The 24644-nt window shown below is 39.7% G+C and overlaps 1 protein-coding gene across 3 annotated transcripts in view; it reads right to left on the reverse strand.

Moving 5' to 3' along the window:
• The window catches only part of ryr3 (ryanodine receptor 3), an 89298-nt gene that overhangs the window by 14713 nt on the left and 49941 nt on the right, over window positions 1–24644 (reverse strand). For 2 of the 3 annotated variants that reach the window (XM_087805278.1, XM_087805277.1), the window contains 47 exons: window positions 24191–24353; window positions 24027–24113; window positions 23062–23288; window positions 22779–22991; window positions 21761–22361; window positions 21192–21392; window positions 20589–20691; window positions 20389–20523; window positions 18939–19212; window positions 18766–18880; window positions 17747–17879; window positions 16521–16624; window positions 16277–16412; window positions 15943–16126; window positions 14434–14536; window positions 13353–13473; window positions 12861–13030; window positions 11881–12101; window positions 11730–11820; window positions 11480–11620; window positions 10640–10803; window positions 10505–10583; window positions 10336–10425; window positions 9387–9524; window positions 9262–9324; window positions 9096–9171; window positions 8894–9017; window positions 8570–8685; window positions 8435–8502; window positions 8234–8355; window positions 8100–8149; window positions 7979–8039; window positions 7671–7909; window positions 7232–7313; window positions 6839–6969; window positions 6637–6755; window positions 5911–6109; window positions 5676–5770; window positions 5464–5609; window positions 5317–5404; window positions 5161–5253; window positions 4164–4331; window positions 4039–4098; window positions 3853–3978; window positions 2556–2668; window positions 1818–1914; window positions 45–157 (listed from right to left, as the gene is read on the reverse strand). In XM_087805278.1, the coding sequence (XP_087661404.1) occupies window positions 45–157; window positions 1818–1914; window positions 2556–2668; window positions 3853–3978; window positions 4039–4098; window positions 4164–4331; window positions 5161–5253; window positions 5317–5404; window positions 5464–5609; window positions 5676–5770; window positions 5911–6109; window positions 6637–6755; window positions 6839–6969; window positions 7232–7313; window positions 7671–7909; window positions 7979–8039; window positions 8100–8149; window positions 8234–8355; window positions 8435–8502; window positions 8570–8685; window positions 8894–9017; window positions 9096–9171; window positions 9262–9324; window positions 9387–9524; window positions 10336–10425; window positions 10505–10583; window positions 10640–10803; window positions 11480–11620; window positions 11730–11820; window positions 11881–12101; window positions 12861–13030; window positions 13353–13473; window positions 14434–14536; window positions 15943–16126; window positions 16277–16412; window positions 16521–16624; window positions 17747–17879; window positions 18766–18880; window positions 18939–19212; window positions 20389–20523; window positions 20589–20691; window positions 21192–21392; window positions 21761–22361; window positions 22779–22991; window positions 23062–23288; window positions 24027–24113; window positions 24191–24353 (6543 nt within the window). Of the gene's footprint in view, window positions 1–44; window positions 158–1817; window positions 1915–2292; window positions 2393–2555; window positions 2669–3852; window positions 3979–4038; window positions 4099–4163; window positions 4332–5160; window positions 5254–5316; window positions 5405–5463; window positions 5610–5675; window positions 5771–5910; window positions 6110–6636; window positions 6756–6838; window positions 6970–7231; window positions 7314–7670; window positions 7910–7978; window positions 8040–8099; window positions 8150–8233; window positions 8356–8434; window positions 8503–8569; window positions 8686–8893; window positions 9018–9095; window positions 9172–9261; window positions 9325–9386; window positions 9525–10335; window positions 10426–10504; window positions 10584–10639; window positions 10804–11479; window positions 11621–11729; window positions 11821–11880; window positions 12102–12860; window positions 13031–13352; window positions 13474–14433; window positions 14537–15942; window positions 16127–16276; window positions 16413–16520; window positions 16625–17746; window positions 17880–18765; window positions 18881–18938; window positions 19213–20388; window positions 20524–20588; window positions 20692–21191; window positions 21393–21760; window positions 22362–22778; window positions 22992–23061; window positions 23289–24026; window positions 24114–24190; window positions 24354–24644 lie in introns of all 3 variants that reach the window. The other variant, XM_087805279.1, reaches the window with a different exon arrangement.

The following is a 24644-nucleotide window of genomic DNA, read 5'->3' on the forward strand; positions in this document are numbered from 1 at the left end:
CAGTGAGTTTGAGTGAACGACTCGAGAGGATTTGAGAGGCAGACCTTCTCTCTGTCAGGGCGTTGTGGCTGAAGTGGAGGATGAGCTGGTGCAGAGGGTCGGGCTGAATCTCAGCCACCTCTTCTTCTTCCTCGTCCACGATCTTCATGGGTGTTTTCTACAGAGTCCACAAGCCTGTTAGCTTTTCTACATCTTGTGACAAACCAGTAGAAAAAGTCCTTGCTGGGCTAGAACGTTCCCTTTAACCCCCTCCAGAGAAACCTCATTCATCTAACGCCTTCATGCAGATGAGATCCTGCTGGTGATCCACGGGAGGTCATCGGACACATGCATGCCACAGCAAACAGGTGCAAGTGTTTGGTGAGATGAGGTGGAAGATGAGAAATGAGTTTGTCAAGAGACTTCAAAATCAAATACAAATCCTGAATGATAACATAAGTATAACTAGATCAACGATTATACCATGAGTTAAATGAATTTATTCTTATTAGATTATTTTAACTGGTAGAAAAACATCTACACTAAATAAACAGTTCATTCTTCCCTCACCTTTCAACAAGTTCTCCACCTTCAACCTAAATCACCCTCTAGTCACAACTGTACTTTTTTTTACATCAACAAACCTCAACAGTTTTCTAGCTTCTTTCCATCTCCAACATTCTTGGTCATCATATCAAGTACCGGGAGTATCATGAGGGGTGATCAAACAATGATTGAACAATGAATTATATCTAGACATTTATTTGCCGTTATTATAGATTTGTAAAAAAAAACATGTAAAGGACTTTAATGAAAAAAATAAAAAATACTACAAATAATAATCTGAATGATTATTTTTCAAATATAAATTAAGGATTGTGACTATAAATCAATCAATAAATCAGAATCACTCAAATTTAAATACAGTGAAATAACACATGACAAAATAGAAAAAAAATAAATTTTAATGAGGCACGTCTAAATTATTATTATATTCACAAGATAGAAATGAAAGACTACAACTAAAAGTATTTAAGGAAATCTAAAACATTGAAATGGCTATGAAATATTTTGACACTTAGTATTAAAATGAAAATCTGAATCATTTTCATGTTTCATATCATGAGAGAAAGACGAAATTATCTGAAATAATTTCTAATTTCTGTGGTACAGGCGTTATGTGTAGAATGATTTTTTTATGTAGTTTTTGACATGTAAGTATACATTTAAAAAATTATGCTCTGGCATTTTCAAGATTGAAATGCTAAATTTAATAATGCACTCTGACGCTTTTGTTGTTGTACATGTTGCAATAACAATAAAAATTCTACGACTGCAATTCATTTCAAGCACAAGGCATGAAGAACTGAGCCGCACTTCACCAGGTCGACCAAACTATTCATACTCGGACATACTTGTCGTCTACACAGTTTCTCCCCGCCTGCACTCTCTTCTTCACCTCTCTTGATCTTGTGCATCACTCCAGGTGAGTGATCCCAAATACTTTTGTTTGGAAGAGTCACCAAGTTAAAAAAAAAATCCAAACCAAATCCACTTGCTAATAGAAAAGAAGACTTTCAGTTCAAAACTAAATTTGATCTGTGAACGTTAAAGACCGAAGTACTGAAGCATGCCACTGGCCCCATAAGACAACACGAAGCAACACAAAGTCTTCTTGCTGATCTACCCCACTGTCTCCATCATGCAACCTCTAAACGGAACTCTGCGCTTCGATCGAGGTCCCACATTCCCATGTCCCAGCAGGCCGGGAGCCGAAGGACATTACATGTCAAGCATTGCCAAAGCAGGTCTGAGACCAAGGTGTTCCCGGTACTTACTGCCAGATCCTGTACTAGCTTCTCCTCAAAGGAGTACTCCTCTGCCTCTATCCAAAGTCTCTGATAGGACGGGATGAAGAAGTTGATGGCACGATGCCTGGGGGGGTGCGGGTGAATGGATGGGAGGGGGGGGTGGAGTGAAAGGTAGAATGACATTAAGGTGGATTCTGGTGATTTGTCGAGAAGACAGGAAGGAGCGATGTTGGGGGGGCAGGTGTGACAATCAGGCAGGAAGTTGATCAATGTGCGGCCCACTGGCTCTTCTGACTGGTCATAATTCATCGGCACATCAACGAGACTCATATTTGAAAGGAAAACATATAACAACGACAGTCTATATCAATTGAGAAGCTCTTTTATGGAAATATGAACGGTCCTTTCTGACCAATCAGAATCATCAGTGCAGCTGTTGCCAGGCAGAGATTGGTCCGTGGCCCGGAGCATGGAGGGAAATGAAGCACCGTGGTGTCTTTACCGTCAGCAGGGAGAACAGGCGGTCAAAACTGGAGGCTTTGAACGCCCTCTCCAGCCAAACCTCCCGATAGCCATTAAGGAAGTAATTATTATTTTTGTATCTGAGGGAGGGATGAGGGCGTGTTACGCAAGAAATTAAAGAAAAACACAGAGGAGAGAATGTCATTAGGGAGAGGATGAAGGGTTAACATGGGCACACAATCCACTTGCTTATTTTCACTTGACTCTTCCAGCATCGGAGCTCTGGACATGAGGGAGACTCACCTGGGCAGGTTGTAGAGAGGAGCCATGCGGAAGCAGGCCACCACCGCACGTTTACGCTGCTTCGACAGGAGCTTCTGCCACACACACTTCTTGTTCCTCAGGGGCTGCTCCACCTGTGCAGAAGGAGACTCGCTTTAATCAGAGCCCAGGATTTCTCCTTCAGATGAGAGCCATTATCTGGTGATGAGTTCTAGCCAACATTTCTCAGCACCGGTCCTGAATTAGCAATCATACACAACCTCTCCTGTCCTTCGTGACCAGCGTTGATCTTCTTTTGAATCGCTTGCACTGTAATAACTTTTTAATAAAATCAAAACTTGATGCCTACTTGAAGAGTATAGTCATCATATGGATTAAAATATTAACATTACTTAAAGCTGATTCATCAAATTGAATCAACAGTGAACCTGTGATTAATCCCAATACAAAATGTAGAAAAATAAGAGCACCACTTGTACCTTATATGTACAGTTTCTACACTAAACTTGTGTATTTTGAGTTTAACTTTATCACCATCCATAAAAACATTTTCCTTTTATATAGATATACATCTATTGTTTGCTATTATAGTTATTATGTATGTATATTATGTTATTATAGTGCCATAATTCTGTATCATGTGTCTCAAACTTAACTCTAAAGCCTTTTTTTCTGAAAGTCTGTAAGTGACAAGTTCTATTAATTAATTCATTTTGTTGCTTAATATTTTGTGGATCACAGTGGATTTGTGTACTATCTTAACTATAGATATAATTTACATAATGTTGGTTATTATTATATACATCAGTGGTCCCCAACCCCTGAGCTGCACAGGAGGAAACTCAAAAAAATAAATTATAATGAATTATAACGGTATGAAAATCTATTTTTTTTAAAAATATGTTTTCTTTTTCCCTGAAGAAAGATTATCCTGTGACTCTTGGCATCGAGACACTTGTCTCAGTCAAGTTTACTCACAAAATAAACCTGAAATTAGTACAAATTATTGAAACACAAACGTTTGAGAAAGAACCAGAGCAGTTCAATACATTTTGGGGACCCCTGATTTAAGTGAGAACATTTGATGTGATGATCTTGATCAAAGATGGAGTTCCTCCTCTGTCCGTGATCAAACATGATGCAGGTTTGAAACCTCTGGTATTTGGACCCATTGATCTTTTGGAACCCCTTTTTCAGTTACAAGATAAAAAGGTTTCTACAGAGCGTGAGAGGCATCTGAGCTGCTCGACTTCATCTGAGATGCAGCAAAATAGACCACCTGAAGGTGTGAAAGCTCAACCATTCCTAAACACTGTACCTGCTCCAGATTGAAAACGGCAGCGGAGATGCTCTGAACCCGGACAACAGTGTTGACCGGCTCTTCGTTCTTCACCACCACATCGCTGTAGAGGTTGAGCTGCCACTTGACCGCCGGGTCATCAGACTGCAGCAAACCATGTCATCGTTAAACTCTGCAGAACACACCTTTCAACTTCGCAATTACTTTGTCCTGCAGGTGAAGGTTCTGACGCAGGTGCTCCATCACCTCTTCATCAGTGTCTTTCTAACATGGGGGGTCAAACATTCAGAGACATTATTTTTCTTTGAACATTTTTCCCACATGCTCACCAGGCCGTAGCGGATCTTAGCCAATGAGATGAGCTCCTGATCTCCCGGCGTGCACATGTTTAGGCCGATGGGAAGCATCTTCTTCAGGGCCGCCACGATCAAGCTGGTCTGGATAGAGTAATACTCTCCACGGCGACGCTTGTGCTTCCGCTCCTGGTCCCCACCTGACTGCATTTCAGAAACGATCACAGCGTCAGGCATCGATATTAATCCGTTCACAGGTCAACAGCCAGGTTTGTATCCAATCTGCATCGACTGCAAGAGCAGAAGTGCATGTTTGCCCTTCAAGCTATTAAATCATATTGACAATAATGATAAATGATAAAATGAATAACGAAAGTTTGTTAATGATAATATGTCAAATAGTTTAAATTCATTAAATTGGTTTGACTTTTCATGTCTGTTTGATTAACCTTACCGTCATATTATGTTGAATTTCTCTTATTCGACCATTAGTGCAGATAGAACAGACGGTAATATTGTATTTATGAATTAAACATTTAGAATTTTTTTTTTTTCAAAGCATTAATATATATTTTTAATTTTAGTTTTTCTTTTTGAATTTTTTTTTTAAAAAAGATTAATTTTTTATACACATGGAGTTTTGAAATGTTGATTCCAATAATTCAGATTAAATGATCTTAATTCAATATATTTTGAATTAATTTAAAAAAAGTATTATAAAAACTATTTAGATTTAGATTTAAAGGATTTATTTGTATGTGATAACAAAACTCTATGTGCAAGATATTAATTAATTTTAAAAATATTAACAGTTTTGTATTAAATTATTTATAAAACCAAATTAATTATTTTCAAATATAATCATTAAATTGCATTATTAAAAAATATTTTAGTTCTTAAACAAACAACATTTCAATAAGAAAATGAATTTTCCATTTATTGCTTTGACCTTTTTTGCCTCATCTAAAGTTGATGTCGATGGAGTATTTAAAACGAAGGTGTTTCCTATGGAAAAAACATTGTTTGGCGATACCTTGGACATGTTGGTGTTTCCTTCTCCTGTCAAAAATCCCAAATTGTTGATCTCATTCTGGACCACGAAGTTTTGCTCTTCACGCTTAAAGTTCTGAGAAGAGAAAGAAGAACGATCGGTGACTCTGATGGATGTGGTTCGTGTATTAAGACCTACATGAGACTTGCACCAGAGGATAAAGATCTCCGCCACCATCCTGAAGAGCTCAGTGGAGTCTGCATCCGGAGCCTTCAACCACCTCGACCTGGAGGACGCACCTGACACTTGACTGCCTGAAGAGATACGACAGCGTTCATTCATTACCTGTTGTTGTCCACATAGCGGATGAGCATGGGGTAGAAGGCGTAGAGGTCGCGGCAAAGGACGGCAAACTCGTCCAGGATGATGAGCTCTGCTTCCTGGGTGTCTCCTTTGCTGTCAGCCTTCAGCAGCTCCTCTTCAGACACAACCTACGGCGACAGCTTGTTTTTTTTAAAAGGTCTCTGTAGGATTCACTTTTCCCTCTCAGTACGTACCTTCTCGGTCTTCTTCTTGAGTTTATCCAACGTCGGCAGAAAGTGCGTTCTCAGCAAATCTGCCCCGGCCTTGCAGATGATTGGCTGCGAGTAGACTGGAGGAAGAGAGAAAGATGATCCATAACAGAAATTATCCTGTGTGGTTAAACTAACCGACTATACCTTGGAAGTTTGTTTCCGTCGTAAAAAAAATGTCCTAAACATTAATTCTAAATCTTGCTCGAGAGTCACCTACCTGCTATCCTCTTCATCCAGGGAGCATCGTCTATTCCCAGGTTGTTGTTGAGGATCTTGAGAATGTTTCCCAGGATGATGCTGAGGTGTTCCGAGGTCACCATGGTGCAGCAGTCGGTGTTGGGGGGAGAGTTTTCTGGACCTTTTTCCCACCAGTAGGACAGATAGTTGCACAACATAGGCAGGATCACTTCAATCACCTGTGAGAGAGATTTCTACTCAACTTTGCACAGTGATGTGACAGCAAAAAACATGACAAGACAAAGAGAAATAGATACATGTAGATACGGATATAGAAAACAGATAGAGCCCAAAATAAAAAAGCATGACAGCTTGTCAAGTGGTCTCGTAAGGTTTCCCCTTTTTTTTCCCCACTTCGAACATAAAAGTTACTTTGTGCCTCAGTTAATAACATGGATGGCATAGGCTGAAAAATTACACTTTCATTTGAGAAAAAATATTTAAAGACAAGTCGCAAGTAACAATATTTTATGTGAAAGAAACAACAATGCTGCGTTCAAAGACACCTGGCAAATAGGAAACAAATTATGGTTCATCATGATTTATTTAAATGAAAAACATGAGGAAGGTTTTGTATTTAAAGGGCCATGTATTGTGTTTTTTTTCTCCCCACCAATCGCCCACCTTGTGATTGCAACGCGCCACCTCTTGGGGGCGCACGTACCAAAACGTATGGATTATTTGCACTCAGGGGAGAAAACCTTACTTGCGGCATGTCACTGTATCGAGCTCCAGACTCTGAAACATCGTTGACATCTTTCAGCAGCCGGTCCAGCCGAGGCATCTCTAGACACATCTCCTCCACCGTGTCGGGCATGCTCAAGACTGAAGCGAAGAACCAGACGTTGTCACTTTTACAAAAAAGATAAACAAATGAAAGATGTTTGATAAGACAGGGAGACACTAACTGGCTCTTTCTCTGGGAGTCTTGGTGTTGAAGACTGACAGAGGATTGTGGGCATTGAGATGGGGCTCCAGGAAGGCCACTGGCATGGCTCCCACCAGAGTGGCCAGACTTTCTCCGAAAGCTGGAAGATGTCTGAAATAAACATACATATACGTTTCACGCTTAAATTCACACAAATCAACACGTTTTCTTTGTTTATCAAACTCCAACTTGCAGTTTGACTCCGACTGTAATAATAATTACTTGATACAGAATATAAAAACAAACCTTTTACAACATTAATTCAAGGTACACATTAGCTGCGCAGGAATACTGCTTTTAGGCAAAACACAAGTAAAACTTACATGAAATTACAAGAATTTTTCTAGTATTACATGCAGCAAACACATGTTACCTCTCCACAAAAATGTTCTTTCCTGTACCCAGGGAATAGAAACAGGTGAGAATTCTGTAGCAGGAGAGCTGCACGTCATCCACTGGAAGACAGAATCCTCCGTTAGGTTTCTTAATTCAACCATTAACAGATTTTCTGAATTTAAACGTAATTTTATTTAGACAAAAGTAAAATTCAGCCCTGAAACTAAAGGTTGCAGCAAAACTTGAATCTCAAATACAGCAGAATAATCATCTGATATGGGAAAATCAAGAATTCGAATAATTAGTTAATTTAAATAATACATATTATTTCTTAACAACATTAACCAAAAATAAGTATAAAATTGCCAGTATACAGGGGGAGTAATAGTTGCATGCCAGTCATTCTCAGCCATTCTTATTTTCTAAGGTGCAGAAGTTCCTCTCAACAATCACAGATACACGTCCTCTGCACTCACCGAGCAGGTCGACTCCGAACTCGTAGGTTTTGATGTGCTCGAACAAGGCGGTGAGGATGGGAAGCAGCGCCACCGTCACATAGGTGATGCTCTGACTGACGCTCTTCATCTGCGCTCGCGACTGCATGAACTTCCCCAGTTTCAGCATCTCCAGCAGCTTCTCCAGGTCCTCGGAAGCGTTCTCAAAGAAAGTTCTGAACCCGGCTTTGACCAGCTCCGCGCCCGACTTCATCACTGTTCTGTAAGAACGGTGGATGATTCTAAAACTGCTCTGAAGAGAGATTTGATGGAAGTTAATGTGTGCTTACCTGGTGTCCAGTGTGTTGGAGAGGATGTGCAAACAGCTCACCATCATTGCAGAGTCGCTCCCTTACACACAAATATTGATATTTTAGAGATAAAAAATCTTCCAGTGACAGGTGAGCTTACCAAAGAGGGAGATCCTGTGTCTGACAAGAGCTGCCAGCTTACAGAACAGACTGAGAATAAAGACGACAGAGCAGAGGGAAACACAGACGGTGAGGAGTGAAAGAGCAGGAAAAGAATCAAGTGTTCAGTGATACCTGGTGACCATCTCCTTCTCTTTGTTGGAGGCGCAGCCGCAGCTGCTCAGGTTCTTACTGGGCGTGGACAGGAAGTAGAGGCAGTGGTTCTTGAGGGTCTGATCAACCAGTGGTAGCAGCACCTGGAGAAATAAACATAAACAGATAGTTGGATTTAATTATTATAAAAATTAACCGTATCTTACAAAATAACAAACCAACCTTCGCAAAAAATTTGATTTCCTGGTCATGAGGAGATTTGTCTGTCTTTCCACTGGTGGCCATCGCCTCTGAACCAAGAGAAATTAGATTTTACTTAGCCTTGAAAATGAGAATGTCATTTAAAAACAAACATACCGAGATGTGCGATAAACTCTTGCGCCGAGTCGACGTATTTAAGCATCCTTTTAACAAACTTGAAAGCGAAACGTTTTTCCATGGATGAAGATTCCTGTTCCAGATCCTTCAAGCCTCTGTCACAACATTCAAGGATACATTAAAGTCCAGAACACTATACCTCCTGGATTTACAGGTCCAAAAACTGACATTTTCTAACACAATTTCTTTCTTTCTCTACCACTCCCTCTTGGTCTCACCCCCGATCAGTGAACTGAGTTAGCTGTCTCTCCAGTTGACAAGAGAATGGTATTTGTCGTGGTATCCTGACATTAGTTTCAGTACCTTGTGATGATGAAGCCACTCAGCTGCAAGAACTTAAAGAGTTCCTGGGCTTTCTCTCTGTCTCTGTGCTTCTCCTTTGCAGTCAGGGTATCATAGGGAACCAGCAGCGGGTGTGTCCCTCCTCCTGGAGAGTGCGATCCATCATGTTTATCATCATAGAAGACAGAATCAGAGTAGTCTGTACACTCATGCGTTCACAAACCTTTGCTGACAAGTTCTGTTTTTTTCTTTTTGGCCCAGATGTTGTGGTAGTTTTCTGCAACAACTTCCACCATGCTCTGGAGACAGACATGAGTCAAAGATAGATATCTGATGACGTTTTACAACAAAGCCTCGAGAGCTTTAGAAACACCCGTCACATGGTCTACCTGTAATTCTCGGGACAGTATCACATTGCGCAGGTCCATCGGTGCAGGACTGAATCCATTAACCTGCGGAATAAGGACAAAATGGCTCAGAAAAGGAAACAAACCGGGAAATCCAGAGAATTTACCTGAGACTCTGAAGTCTTCCGTTGTTTCTCGCTCTGCTGGAACACAGCTTCTCCCTCTTTGGTCCTCTCAATGTTCCATCCCATGGCCAGCATGCTCTTCAAGGACTCCTTCACAGGCCAACGGTACGTTTCCCTCTCCTGAAATCAACCGTACATTAAACTCTCCACTGACCTCTGGCTAAAACATCATTCCCTTCATGTATTTCCAGTATGTAAATGAATTATATTTTCAAGCATTTTAACAATCATTGATGGAAATCAATGCGAGTTCCACGAGACGATCGTTGCAGCTTCCTCAGACATGACATCACTGTATCATCTGTTGTTTGGAGCTGAGCAAAAATCAAAGCTCTCGATGAATCAACCACCAACAACCAACTTATGGTAGTGACGATGAAAACAAGATCTTCGAAATAAGTTGCCCAAATAGGTTTCTTCTCAGGATGTCTGGACCGTTACAGAAAAGGAGCTTGCATGCTTGACTCTGGGCAAATAAACAATTTCCCCCAAACAGACCTTGGATAAAGGGGCAGAAAAATATTGAATGGAAAAGCAATGAGCTCTTTCGGACATTAGATGGCAGTAAGGTTACAGCAATTGCTTACACAACACAGAAGGAGTGCACCAAGTGCAAGTATGTGTTGTAAATCCTGATTATTGGAAAATAAGAATCCTTAAAAACACAACCAAAATGTAATTATCCGTCTTAATTACCAAAGTATACATACTCTTTATTTCGCTATAAAACATATAAATCCCTCTATTTTTATGCAAGAGCACATTGTAGCAAATAAATATATACCCATTTTATATATATATACAAATATATATTCTAATTAAAATAAGGTTTGTGGGGTGTTAAATATGTTAATGAACACAACAAATGTTCATAATTGACGAGATTCATGTATTGTGAATAACCATGAGAGAAGATTTGATTTACACACACCTTCTCACTGAGGGCAGAGTAAGGCTTGAGCAGAGGATGACTCTTGACCTGTTCGTTCAAAGTGTCTCCGTGTTTCCAGCCAGATGAAACCTGCGACAAACACACTGGAGTGTTACTTGACGACAGATCAAATCAGAGTCGTTTGTGCTCAAAGGACACATAGACCAACCTTCTCCGAGCACCACTTGTCATGGGAATGCTCTGCATATTTGTTGGCAATGTAATCAAGTTTTTCAGGTAGTGATATACTGCAGAGATAAAGGCATTAGAGTTGAGGTGTGTTTAGATGATCTGGTCAACTCACTTGACAGTGTTAACTGGTTTGGGTTCAAAGTCGCCTTTTGCATCAACCGACTCCTGCTTCTCCAGAGTTGCTCCTAAACTGGCGTCCACAAAGTCGGGAGGGATGGCTCCGGCGATGGCACAAAGGCACGAGTTGGCCATTTTGAAAAGTTCCGGGTCGTACTTCTGAAGAAAGCAAAGAACAGACTTTGTATCCTTGTTGGGAGTTAGGAGAGAGTGCACAGAACGGTGGCCTGTCACAGGCTGATAAATGATTTATCTTTTTTGCTTTGCCTCGGCTACACTCCTACATGAAGCACGTCATAGAGCTTTCACTTCACTGACTACAGAGGCTTCCGATGAAGTCACGAAGCAGAATTGAATAATTGCTTTTTTGATTTAGAACTTAATCACATGACAGCATCATCAGGACCTAACTGATATTTAAAATATAATCTCAATGATGAGACTAGAGTTACGAGAATGTCTTATTTAAGATCTGTGCTAGAGAATGATTATATAAAGCGGAAGATCTTGAACTTTTATATCACAAAAACAAGCACAAACACACAAGGAGGAGAGAAAGTTTCATGATTTACTTGTGTTTAAAATAATAATCAAAATAATAACAAAAACAATTAATAATAAAATCACCATAAAATAAAAATAACGATGGATATATATAAACACCAATAAACAGAATTTCAAGATAATAAAAAGCACAATATACGTTTTTAAACGGCACACACTTGAACACCTGTTTACATTTCAGTTTTTGCAGTCATTACTATTTTAATCAAATTAACCTGATCGCAAAAACTTGAACGATGCCACAATTATTATCCTAGTGTGATGCCAGTACCTTCTGAGAGAGTGAATCCAGGATCCCCCAAAAGAGTTTCTTGGTGAGGATGAGCTCTTCCTCGGAGGCGATGCCAAAGGTGCCCATCCCTGATGGCAGGCAGTAGTACTTCCAATTCTGCTCATAGTGGTTTGTCAGGAGCTGGTGGGTCACATGACAAATAGAAGGGGTTCAAACGGTATTTTCCTAATGCTCGACGCAGCGAGATAGGAAGAATAAAGAAGGTGTTGACAGGATGCACTAGTCTTACCGTCAGAGGAATCTTGCAGTACTCTGTGAGCATGGGGACGTCAAACACCAGCCTTCTCAGCAGTTGCTGCATCATGGAGGGTCTCAGGTGTCTGTGGAACCCAGTAGATCCATTGAAGTTAGGATCAAACTAAAGGAAGTGAAGGTCTTACTTGCAGATGGCCAGCAGACACTCCTCGATGGAGTCTCTCTGGGCTTTGGTGAGCGAACGGCCTTTGGAGAGGCGATAGATGGTGTGAAGCGTGGAGTCCACCAGCTGAGTGTAATGTTCCGTGTTGGCGAACAGGGCGGCACAGCGGGTCAGCAGAGGCAGCAGGGCGGAACCGATGTACCTGTTCATGGCTAGAGCCGTCTCTGTGGTGCTCAGAACTTCCTGCGAGGATCAAAGAAAATTTCAAATCTTTTACAATTAAAAACCTATTTTTAGTTAATTAAAAAATAAATGTATAAATATTCTCTTTTTTTATGAACAAAGATGTTCTTATAATAATAATTCCACAAACACATTTGTTTAAAGACAAATTTCTCTCAACAATTTCTCTAACAAAATCTTGTTTGAGCTTTTATGCATCTTTTGTCTGCTATTTACTACTTCTCCAGTTTTTAGTTGATTATTAGAGTTAAAAAGTGATTTATTCTAAGTGAATTAAAATAGGGAATGTATACTTGTGTTCTTCATTTAATAACTGAGAAGTAATTAAAACAAAAATGATAAGAATAAGAATTGTTTTTTTTGTTAGCTTTTTATCCACTTGGTTGATTCCTCTCATAGCATTCAAATATTTGAGTTAGTTGAGTATTTGCTATTAAACCCTATTTGGAAGGGAAATAACAAAATGTACACTTATTTTCTTGTTTTAAGAACAAAGATGTTCTTAAAACAAAGAATACATTTTTTGTTTGTTTTTTAATTACTTGAAAATATTTCCCAGAAGATTTCTCTCATAACTCTTTTCATAAAAAGCTTTTTTTTCCTGTCTGCTTTTTAAATTCTACTCCAGTTTTGAGTTGATTGATGCCATCCACAGATCTCACTCCTGGACTGCAGGTAACTTATTTTAAGAAATAAATGTCAAATAAAATGATCACATGGCACATGGATGTATGTGTTCACATCTTCACATTCACTCACAGTATCCAATGAGGCTGAGGATTTGAGATCAGGAAGGAAACCAACATCCAGCAGATGCAGAAGGAAGCTCTGGTCCTCGATGCCATACACCCTGTCTAAGAAGAGCACCATGGGGGCCTTGTGATCCGGACAGAAACAGGCCGACATGTCTGGTTCGGTCACGCTGCCGTCTGATGTGGAACAAATAAGAAGCTTGAGCTTTTAAGACATGATCCGACCTGTGAAGTGTTTTCATTTGTCATCAACTGCCGTCACCTTTTGTCAGCAGGAGGATCGATGAACAAAATATTGAACACAGAGCACAAACTGCTGACGTTCTACCGGCTTCATACAAGATGATTCAGTGCATTTGGCAGCGGTACTTGCGCAGCAGTTATGTTAGTCTTGGTCGTAAATAAACAGTTAGTTCAGCAGGACACGGCAGGATTGTGATCGCAACACAAATCTGTTGGTGTAGCAGATGTAAATCTTTCTTTTAGCCACATTGCCTACCTTTGTTGACGACGGGCATGTTGAGGGGGATGCTGATGATGCCAACCAGGTCTGTAGTTGGAACCAGAGACCTCAGGATGGCTCGTATACGCAAGGCCTCTCCTTTACCTGCGTTGATGAGCTGATAGACATGAGTCTAGTTAGACTTCCTGTACAGATTCTCCAACTGTAGTGTTAAAAAGTATTCAATATTGAGGAGCTAAGAAGCCTAAAGAGTAGGTGTGTTAGAAAATATCAATATATTGCAACATTTCTATGTGTTGAGATTTGTCAGAACTGGATCGATTATTTAAAAAAATGGAATTCATACATTTTAATTTTTGGCTTGCACATAATATTTTATGTACTACCTAGCTTTTATGGTTTATAGTTCACTCATTTGTGTGAATATATATATATATATATATTTCTACAATTAACATTGTTAACAAGAATTTACGCCATTTGTTCATTTCTTTTTGTTGTAATGAATCTTCCGGCCGCTAGAAGACAGCAGTTATTCTGTCCTCTGAAGCTAAATGTACATAAAAATCTGGCAAGATATCGGAATTGACGACGAGAGGATACAGTCGACTCCAGCAGCTTTTAAAGCTGATGTTTTGAGATATTTGGCTTTAAAACTAATGAAAGCAGCTCAAAATAGTAAGTATGGATACAAAAGATTGAGTAGTTTGAAGTAGTTTAACTTTTATATTTTTTATTACCTATTAATTATTTAATTTACATACATTTTTCTTTCTTAGAACTTCTTGTAATTTCTTGTTTCAGTGTATTTATTTGAGGCATTTCCCCCCTACTCCAAAAACTTCCTACTATTTTGAAAAACTAATTGTAAGATATGTAGAGAAACACATCATTTATTCTTCTCTTTAATGTTTTATCTGCTCAAATTTTAAATCAGCACATTTCTCACACTGCATTAACTTTACTACTTAAATATTAAGCACCATGATCCTCAGCCATACTTTTTCTGAACTCTTGGAAATAATCTTTAGTGCTACTTGAGGCCTCATAGACAATATTAAAGTCTTTGGGTTTATTTAGCTAAAGCAACCATTATCTCAGTAGTCTGAATCCTCACATGCATCTCGGGAGCGCAGCGTCCTAAAAGGTCAATAAGAGCCGAGTAGAAGGACATGATGGCGTTTCCCATGTGGATGATCTCTCCCTCATCATCACCAGACCTGGAACACACAAGAGTCACCTTACAATACTTTGAAGCCATATTTTGGATTAATAAGACAGGTCTACGAGCGACAGAGGAGCGATGAACAGACGGTTCTGGGAACATCTATAACAACTCCTAACACTGCACTACACCCAACATAATGAATTCCTTTATTATTCCCACAAGCTGCAGACAATGAGAAGCCTGACCATTAAAATGCAGTGAGTGTAAACAGCTTCTGCATATTGATGCAAACAGGGAGACATTTTAAAATGGAGTGCTTGGATCGATTGTTGCAGTGGTTACTCTGATAAGCTTGTACGTGACATTTAGAGGTTTTACTGTCATGTAAAATGGCCGTGGACTGCATTCAATCCTAGAATGAGCGATAAACAACGTCCAAGCCGACCACTTTAATTTATCTCTTACACATTCCTTTACGTTCAGATTTTTAATGAAAAAGGTTTTCAATTTCAGATGTTTTTATATCTGTTCCTGTCGTCGTCTTAACCAGGGGTGTGCAATTCAACATTATGTACTGGCGCTGCTGGGAACCATCCAAAGCGTTATTTTCCCTTTCATTATCTGCTGCTAATTTTAATTAAAAATGTTGAAAAAAGTCTAATTTGTATGGTATAATTTCAAAAACCCACATAAGCTAAATATGGTTATTAAAAAGAAATTAAAAAATGTGCAAAAATAATAGGAAGATGTAAAAAATAATATCAAGCATGAATGAAAAAAAAACTAAATATCTACTAATACAGTAGCTTTGAAGTGCAAAACTGATTAACAAAGTCTTGGAACAAATTTACAAACCATGTAAACACTTTGGTCATTTGTTTTAGTAGCTGGTAAATTACTTTCAAGGCATGTTAAGAGAGAAAGATATTAATATGTGTATCATAATAATCATCATATTAGGTAAAGGGTTGTATGAAATGGTTGTTTTTTTTTTTGCCTAAAAAAGACAAGAAAAGGTAGAAATACAAAAATAAGTCTTTAACTCTAAGACTTTTAACTATAAATCAATGTAGTACAAATCTAAATAAGCAACTATTACTTAAAATATCACAACAGACTAATGAAACGCAAAAGTAATGAACAGATTAGGGCCATTTAAACACAATAACAGGACAAAAATGTTCACTGCAGGCCAGGAAGTTTCTACAAACATCCTGATCATGTGTTATCAAAGATCACTTGGCGCTGCAGAATGACTGTCTGGGTGCTTGGTTCTATTTTTCTATTGCTTGTTTTGTTTTATTCTTTTATTCTGTACTGACACCACAGATAAATCATATGTCGTGTTTACAACACTGGCAAGAAACGTTTCTGGTTCCGATACGTCTTGATAGCGTCTATCAAGGACCCTACGATTATGTGATGAGTTTCAATTTCAAGATGAAAGAAGATAAAGACCCTGAATTGACTCCAGCGGTGGTCTCGGGCAGGTCCAGAGCTGGGTCCTCAGAGATCTTGATGGCCTCCTTCATGGCCGCCAGCAGCCCCTGCCCTCCTTCTCCTCGCAGAGCCGGGCCGAAACACTCTGGGCGTCGGATCAACAGCTTCACCACCACGTTGGCATTTTCCTCCACACTCTCACCTGCGGAAACACTTCCAGAATGAGACGACGTGGATCTCATAAACAACCAATGTACGTTTGGACCAGGTTAGACGTTTCAACTTTTGTACAAAGGGGATTAAATTAGTGACTGCAGCTTACAAAGTATCAAATAAGTAGAATCAAACATACCATTGCAGAACACAACAAATCTCAAGAAGGACAGATAACGCTCTCCCTCTATTGGATTCCATCCCAGGTCCGGGTAACCCTTGGCAACCAGCATGGCACAGCTCTGAAGACCACATCCTGCCAGGTAAGTTACTACCTGAACACAAGATAAGAACAAAGTTTAAATAATCTCAAGTTATAAAAAATAAATCATCAGTTAAGTTACTTAATAATAAAAAGTTGCTATAAATGAGATAAATGAAACCTTCTCCAGATCTGGTTCCTCAAGGGCCAAAGCCAAACCGTTGTTGTCCATCACAGAAGATGCAGCGACGTCTAGTGGAGTTGAGCCACGCATGGCCTCTGAGGCTATATACACAAACGCGAGTTAATTCAAGATTTAACAAGAAAAACCTGAGATTTAACTTTTAACTACTGAACCTGCACAAATCAACAGTTATACTTTTCTACCCAAAGTACCCTGGGTTACCTAGGGATTTTATAGACAGAAAAAATGCAAAAAGTACTTGTGAAATGAAAATGACAAAAAACTAAATGACTTTTAATATTGTATTGTTCGATTAACATGCTTGCACATGACAGATTCCGTAAAAAATTAAGCAAAAGCTGCTGATGGATAAAAGAAGGCCAAAAACGTTGGAGGACTTGAGTCTTTAAAAAGTCTGTAACTTGCTTAATATTTTAGCTAAAGAGCTCTAGTTTAGTTTAAAGCCTTCATTGGAACAAGACAAAGAAAAAATATTACCTTATAATAATAAATTATAATAAGGGAGAAGTTAGCGCAAAAGAAAGAGATCTTCTTAGTCCAGACACAGACCAGTTCAAAGAGGTCATTGTGAGTAGAAATGTCTCATTATATATAGTTATACGCATTCTATAGTGTACTGCCACGCTGTGATTCACTCATTGTTTCTGGGATCCGTTTTTCTTTTCTCCAATATAGTCTTAATTAAACTGTAAAGTGTCTTGAGATAAATTAGTTATGATAAGACACCATTAATACAATTGAATTGACGGACTTGGTTGACAGACCAATAGCTCTATGTATATATTCAAAGTTGTTTATTTCCATTACACAGTATGTGAGCAGTGATGTTAAATGGGTATGCAGAGAAGGAGCAAATTAATTATGCGGCTTTAAAAATCTAATGTTTCAAGTAATTATGTATGCTATTGATTGCCAAGAATACCATTTAAAAATTAAAATCATTACTGCTCTTGCAGTGAATCAGAAAATGTCTCCAATTTATGCAGCCTCAGTTTCACAGGTAGACACATTAATTTAAAGACTCATCCTTTCGTGTTCCAACTCTATGAGCCATTTTTCTTTCTCAGTCTGGCTCGACTGGTTAATTTAGTTTCATTATAAAATATAAAAAAATGTGGTGCCGTTTCATCTTCTAACACGTTCGACAGAAAAAATTAGTCAGAGGCAGTAATTTGTCCCTTTTTGTGTTTATAATTTCTTACCAAGACCGACGCTGCTGTTCTCCAGCAGGTAGCTCAGGTGGTCGAACATGGCTTTCTGGTTCTGTCGGCTGATGCGACAGAAGTAGCACAAGAAACGACAGCAGCTCGCCACCATCTTGGGAAAGGCAATCTCCTGCAGAAAAAGCAGGAAGAAGATGATCTCAGAAATATTTTTCTCATTGGAACTTTCTCACTTCCTTCCTAAAACGTGACACATTTGCTAACATAGAAAACCTGATTGTATGTCTGCTCTGGAGCTCTGTTTTTATCCCACAAAAAAAGATGATCCTAAATTATTATCATTTATTGTTTAGATAGCTAAACATATACTTTTTCATTTTATTATTTATTTTGTATACAGTTTTATTTCTGAGATTGTTTTAACAATGTTCTTTGCATATTTATAATAAAAATCCTTACGTTGTTTAAAAAAAGGTACAGAATATTATAACATTTTTAATTTCTGTGTTGAAAAGACATTGTTTCAATAGAAGGTTCACAAACACTGACTCTTAACTTTGATTATTCACTTCCGGACACTGACATGAAACGGGTCACATGGGCCGGTGCCTGATGTGGCAGAATCACCACAGGTGGTCCTGATGTCACCTCAAGCTCTTCCACCTTCCTGTCAGTACCTCGTAAAAAGCCTGACGGCCCGTCCTCTAGCTGGTCTACCCTGCTGCACACTCCATTACCCTTTTGCTGTTTCTCTGCAATAGCTTGTTGCTTTTGGCTCAGGTTTATGGCAACCTATTTTCTGGAGATCAGTGAGTCAGGGAGACAATTTGCATTACATTAAAGAGTAAAAAGAGAGGGAGACAATGGTTATCGTTACTTAATAATACCACGAGGTAGAAGGTGGTGTCAGGAACCAAAAAACTGATTTGAGATTCAGAATGAAAATGAGGTTCCCCACATTGGTCTTAAAATATAGAAAATATAGCTAAAACACCTGGACATTGACTTAAATTCTTAACATTATACAGACTACAAAAGTGTACTTTTTCAACTCATACCTGTGACTTGTCTCCTCCAAGCACATTAACCATGACCTCCATGACAGTCTCATGCATGCCTAAGACCCTCATCAAGTTTGGGTGCTGGTAGAAAACTTTGTTGTTCATGATGTCACTGAAAAAAAAAATTCTTTTGAATGCAACACATCCACATTTTAAAAATCATTACTCACCCGAGGCCGTCAATCATCAGCTTCTCTTCCTCCTTCCCCATCCGGACCGACAGCAGGGAGCGGATCTGTCCCAGGGATGCCAGCAGGTTGATGGCGTCTTGTACTGAAGCAGCGCTGACAGTGTAGGACTTCTTCATGGCCCGGAGCAGCTCTCCGATGCCATCGTACTGTCTCCTCAAAAGGCTAAACATCACACGGACCAGCTCTGGGTCTTGGATGTGGGACTCTTGGGCCCAGCTGGTTATAGTCTGGGAGATCAGCTCCTTCAGGTTGGCTAAAAAATGAAAGAAAAAATCATCTCACAGGATTCTTTGTTGCACCAGAGGATACGTATATATATTAAAAAGTAATCATGTAAGCATCAGTAGGTTTTAGGAAAACACACTCTCTAAGTAAAGTTATGTCCTTCCTAATGGTGTTTAGATCATTGATTCGCCCCAACTTCATCAACAAAAATTGTGTTTCCTCTTCAAGAGCATTTGGAAAGCTTTACTAATAAAGCTGTGTGACATTTCAGTTGAACTGAAGTGAGCGAAAAGCCCTGGTGTTTAAAAGGTTATAAAGAAACACCAAAACACTTTGCTTGACAACAGTAGCAACATTGAAGCAACCTTTTGTTTTCAATTGCTTTAGAAAATAACAAAATAAGTCTCCAAAGAATCCCATTCCTCCACCTGCTGATAAACAGTATTATTATTCCAGAGCATGCGGGACGATCAAACAGATGCTGGATATCGACGTTTATTGAGGGACATTCATTTTACATAAAACTAGAAGCAGCTATTTATAAGCCAAGGGAGCGTAAACACAGGTCCGTGCACAGTCCTCCAGGCTAACACCATCTGTCCATTAAGAAAAGCTTCAATAATGCAAGGTGAGAGAGGGAATCGGGCTTCAGACATTCAAATTTATAGCTCGGCCTCACATAGACAGTCCATTTGTCTTGTAATATATGAGAAGAAAATTGTTTTGCTCTGTATTAAAAGGGATACAAACTTTCTCTTATCATAATACTTTGTTTTTTTCAATGAGTGAGATTATGTTTTAGTGTCAATCAGAACTTAAAAGCAGATCACCCAAAAAAAAATACCAACACATCTTAAACTTGTGTTTTATCTCCTCTTACCTGCCATTATGTCTCCTCAGTCAAGACCTAAAGATCATGACCACGAAGTAAAGTAGTAGCACAGAAAATACAGACTTGTCATGACTTGACACTCGCTTCAACTTCTATATCTCTATGAGATACTTCCCTCACTCATGAAAGGGGCCCGGAAATGCTTGGAGCTGAAAGGACTTTCAGTGATTTTCTGACTAACTCCTCTAACTTTGAGTCAAGGTTATGTGAGATGGATGGTTTGAATAGATTACTGGTTGTTGAGTGAACTTTATAATCCAATTAACTTTAAGTGTCATTTTAAGGAAATTTCAGTGCATCATAGGTACTCACTGGGTGCAGCCTGCTCCGTCTCTGTGGGCTCCTCTTCTGTCTTCTGAGGTGGACCTTTGATTTTGTACAGTAGCGCTAACAGGCGTCCTTTAATGGACGTGTCCTGCTCCTCTTCCTCCTCCTCTACTGGTATTCCTGTGAAAGAAAGATTCTTCAAGCGTCAAAAACTACACTTGTCTTCTTTGCCTCCTAAACTGTACCACAATGCAGTCGCAACTCCTCGTGGAAGCCGTTGAGTTGCTCCTGGATTTCTTCTGGACATGGACAATCCTCCCCGGCGCTGAAATTCAGCAAGATATTGATCTACGGGTAAAGAAAAACAAGATGGAGGTTACCATGCTGAAGAATATGGCAGAAAAATACATTTGAATGAAGCTCAATAAATACATTTAAAGTTCAACTAATGTGTAGATTTAAGTTTGTCTTAAATTAATCTTGGACTCTATTGTATCACCAGTATGTGCCAGTTTGTACAAAACTCTCTTTTCATTGAAATATTGACATTAGAAAATCATCTTTAGCCCCGCCCACTGAAAACGTGTTCACAATAACCACACACACTGTGCTGTGATTGGTCAAGCATCAACGTTTGTCATCGCTTGTCATCAATCCTGGAAGTCTCCACCTTTAATGGACTCATTGTAAAAAAAAAAGCGAGGTTTGATTACAGCCGACTGGCGGAGTGAAGCCATTACTACGTCATAATGGACTCCGCTCTCATAACCTCTCGTACGTCCAGATTTCCGACGGGAAGAACTTTATAAATAACAAAGTTCTACTCTTTACTTCCTCATTCGTCCTACCTGTTCTTGAGGAGGGGATCGGAATTCTTTGGTCTTCTTGGCAGTGACGGCAGCCGACATGTTGAGCGCCTGCATGAGCTCGTTGTAGCGGAACTTTTGGTTGAACTGCAGCTTAGACACAAAACTGTCCGAGAAGGAGACGATGGACTCGATGCGGTGCTTCAGCTCGCAGTCACAGAAGTAGTGAAGCAGCTCGCACATCTGAAGAGAATAGGAAACAAAGTAATTCCAGACGTCGGGCTGGGATTGTGGGAGTAATAATGAGGAGATTTCTCTCCGACTTTGATTGATGTGGTGTCGCAGTGTAATCTTTGAATTGTGAAGGAGGCTGCTCCACCGTCTCCGTCTTGGTGGCTGAAAGCCTCATTTATTAACTTTTTATGTCGGAGCCTTGGCATATTTTCCATTGAAATATTCAAGCTCTGCACATTTGCAGAGATGAAGACACTTTCTAGCCAGTTTTATACCAGAAATAAATCCTGTCGTATGAGGTTATATTCAAGTTTAAATTTAGATCTAAACCTGAGGTTTTATGGGTATATTTGGCATTAGATGATGATGTTATGTACCTGGCGTTTGACTGACTCTGGTAAAGACTTCTCCAGCAGACCTTTAACTTGTGGTTTACTCTCTTTGGTCTCTTCTTCTCCAGCTTCAACAGCTTTCTCCTCATTTCGGTTAGTCTCCTTCTCTCCGGCCGCCTCCTCCTCTGTTGCCTCCTCAGAATCTTTTGCCTCCCCGAACACGTTGGGATCGATCAGGAGGAGGATAAGCCTCACCTCCTCGCTGGTCAGGACCCCCATGATTAATAGAGTTCCGATCAGCTTGAGGATAGGGACAAATTGGTACTCCACACTCCCGCCAACAGGATCTCTGATGTAGATCCCGCCGCCCTGCACCGCCTCCGAGAGCATGCTGATGGCCTTCTCTTTCAGGATGTCAAGAGGGATCTCAGGGCTGTGGAGGAACTGCTGACGCTTGTGGCTGATGATGCAAACGGGGGAGAAGTTGACCCGAGGGGTGAGCGAAGTGCTCAGACTGACGCCGGGCAAGGAATGCCTCTTGGACTCGTCTGGGAACAGCTTGATGGAGCGAGTCTCATCTGTCACAGGGATGATGAACTCGTTGTTCATCATCAGCCGAGCCTCCTTTGCAGTTTCAAGATGGATGCTGAGAAGTCGATAGAAAAGAAGTCAATCTACAAAGGGAGCAACGCAGCAAAGTGTTTTAAGTATGGACAACAATCAGGAAGCCTGGATACAAGATGAGGCGGGACAAATATTTAAGGTTTACGTTCTGAAACCCCACGTTTTAAAGAAATCCGAAAAGGAGGGATTGTTTAACTTTTAAATTTTCAAATACATGTTGATGCCTCATAATCCCTCCGGATTATTTTTTAAATCTTTACCAAACTGTCATGAACATTTTCCACTTTTATTATCTAATTATCTTTTATAACCTACATTATTTTAATGACATTAAATGATTAATTATTTCGACAAGTAGACAACTCCCATAATGATTTGCTGATAACGTTTGATACATGTGCTTTTAGTCTTACTGTTTGACCTTAACCAACTGACAAACCTGATGAGTACATCGTAGAATCCCTCCCTCAACATGCCAGAGAGGTATTGGTTGTCGATGGTGTAGAGGAGCTGGGACTGGTCCAGGTGGCTGCACAGAGTGTGAGCCACCCGAGTGTTTCCCAGAGCGCACAGAGCACAGTAGAGCTTCAGGGTGTGGTAGTGGAACTTCCTCAGGTCTTCATCCTCAGACAACTCAAGGATGTCCAGACACCTACACACAGATGTAACCTCAGAAAAAGACTTGTGACTTATCTTCATGAGGTAGATTATTTTGCGCGGACCTGTTCTCCTCAGGAATATGCACAGCCATCATCTGCAATGGCTCCAAGCACTGGACCACCCAGCCGTGCCGCTCGCTGACCCGAGCCGTCTCTACAGTCAGGAAGGTGTTGGGCATGCGGCTCCAGAGCACGGCCACAATGGTCTGCACATCAAAGCGGGGTGGGCACTGAGGGACAGGGTTCCTGTGCTCGCTCTTGAATATGGCCGAGGACAGAGGCATGGCATTCTGATGACACACAGAGATACAATATCAGCACACTTGACGGCTTAATCCTTCATGAACCTTGACTTGTCAAGTGGCAGAAAACCTGAATAACTAAAGTCCTGGGGGGAAGTTTTGTTATTGTCGATAAGACAAATAGTCAAAATGCAACATCTCAGATTCATTGTTCATGTCATTTTAAAGTTATACAGTTGAAACATGTAGTTAAGTCTTTGTAAGTTTTCAGTTTTGGTTGAAAAAAGACAGATATTGAGATTTGAACTGTCTTGGGAAACCAGTAAGGCTGTTTAAAAAATAAAAATAAACCAGTGGCCTGGAGATAAAAGGGTTATTAGTAGGGTTTTAAATATCCATATGGGGATATATATAGGGAAAATCTTATATATACTGTAGCAATATTCGACAGCATTTTATTGATTGAAAACATAATAATAAATTCATATTTTTATGTAAAATCTAATGGACAGAGGATACAGTCGATTCCAGCTGCTTTTAAAGCTAATATTGGACATATTTTGGTTTCAAAACAAATGAAAGAAGTTAAGACTTCATCAAGAGTCATGTGGTCTGTAAATTCTGCAACACCAGAGTCAAGAACACAACAATACTACAAATATATTCTTGTTACCAAAGTATCGCAATATACCGCGATATATTGCACACCAAAATTATCGTATCACCAGATTATTGCAAATACAAACACCTAGTTGTTAGTACCAAAACTACTGTTATAATACAAACCTCAATCTTGACAAACTCAAATTGGAAAAGGTTGGCACAGGTGGGTCGAGCAAACACGGCAGGAAACAACTTGGAATTTGGCTCCACCTTGAGAGAAGGAGCAAGATCATGTATTTGTATTGTAAGACATATTCTCTCTACAAAGAATGTTCTGTCCTCTCAACCTGGTAAGTCGTGGGAAGCTCTTTTCCATCTGCGGTGAAGGAAACGATGCCGGTAGCCAGATCGATCATGCAGCCGATTTCCACATCAGCGTTAGATCGACCGGAGGAGGACGCTCCGACTGCGTCAGCGCCACAAACCATGTAGCAGTTGCTTCTCTGGACGCTGCGACAAAGAAGCAACACATGCTCTGTGTATTAATGATCTAGATTATCCAGGATCGATTTAATGGAGGAGTGGGAGACTCAATTTCAAAAGGGGTCACTTAATAAACTGTGACTGTTGTGAGGGAACATCAAGCCAAAAGAGAAATAAAGAGATTAAAGAAAAAACTTTAAGAATTGGGGGACAAAAACATGAGCAACAAGGAAAAGACAGACAAATATGATCAAATGCAAAAGATATGTAATTCTATGATATTCTAAAAATTAACACTTTGTATTTTATTTTTATATT

This window comes from Callionymus lyra, chromosome 13, assembly GCF_982586985.1.
Source record: "Callionymus lyra chromosome 13, fCalLyr1.hap1.1, whole genome shotgun sequence".
Lineage (NCBI taxonomy): Eukaryota > Metazoa > Chordata > Actinopteri > Syngnathiformes > Callionymidae > Callionymus > Callionymus lyra.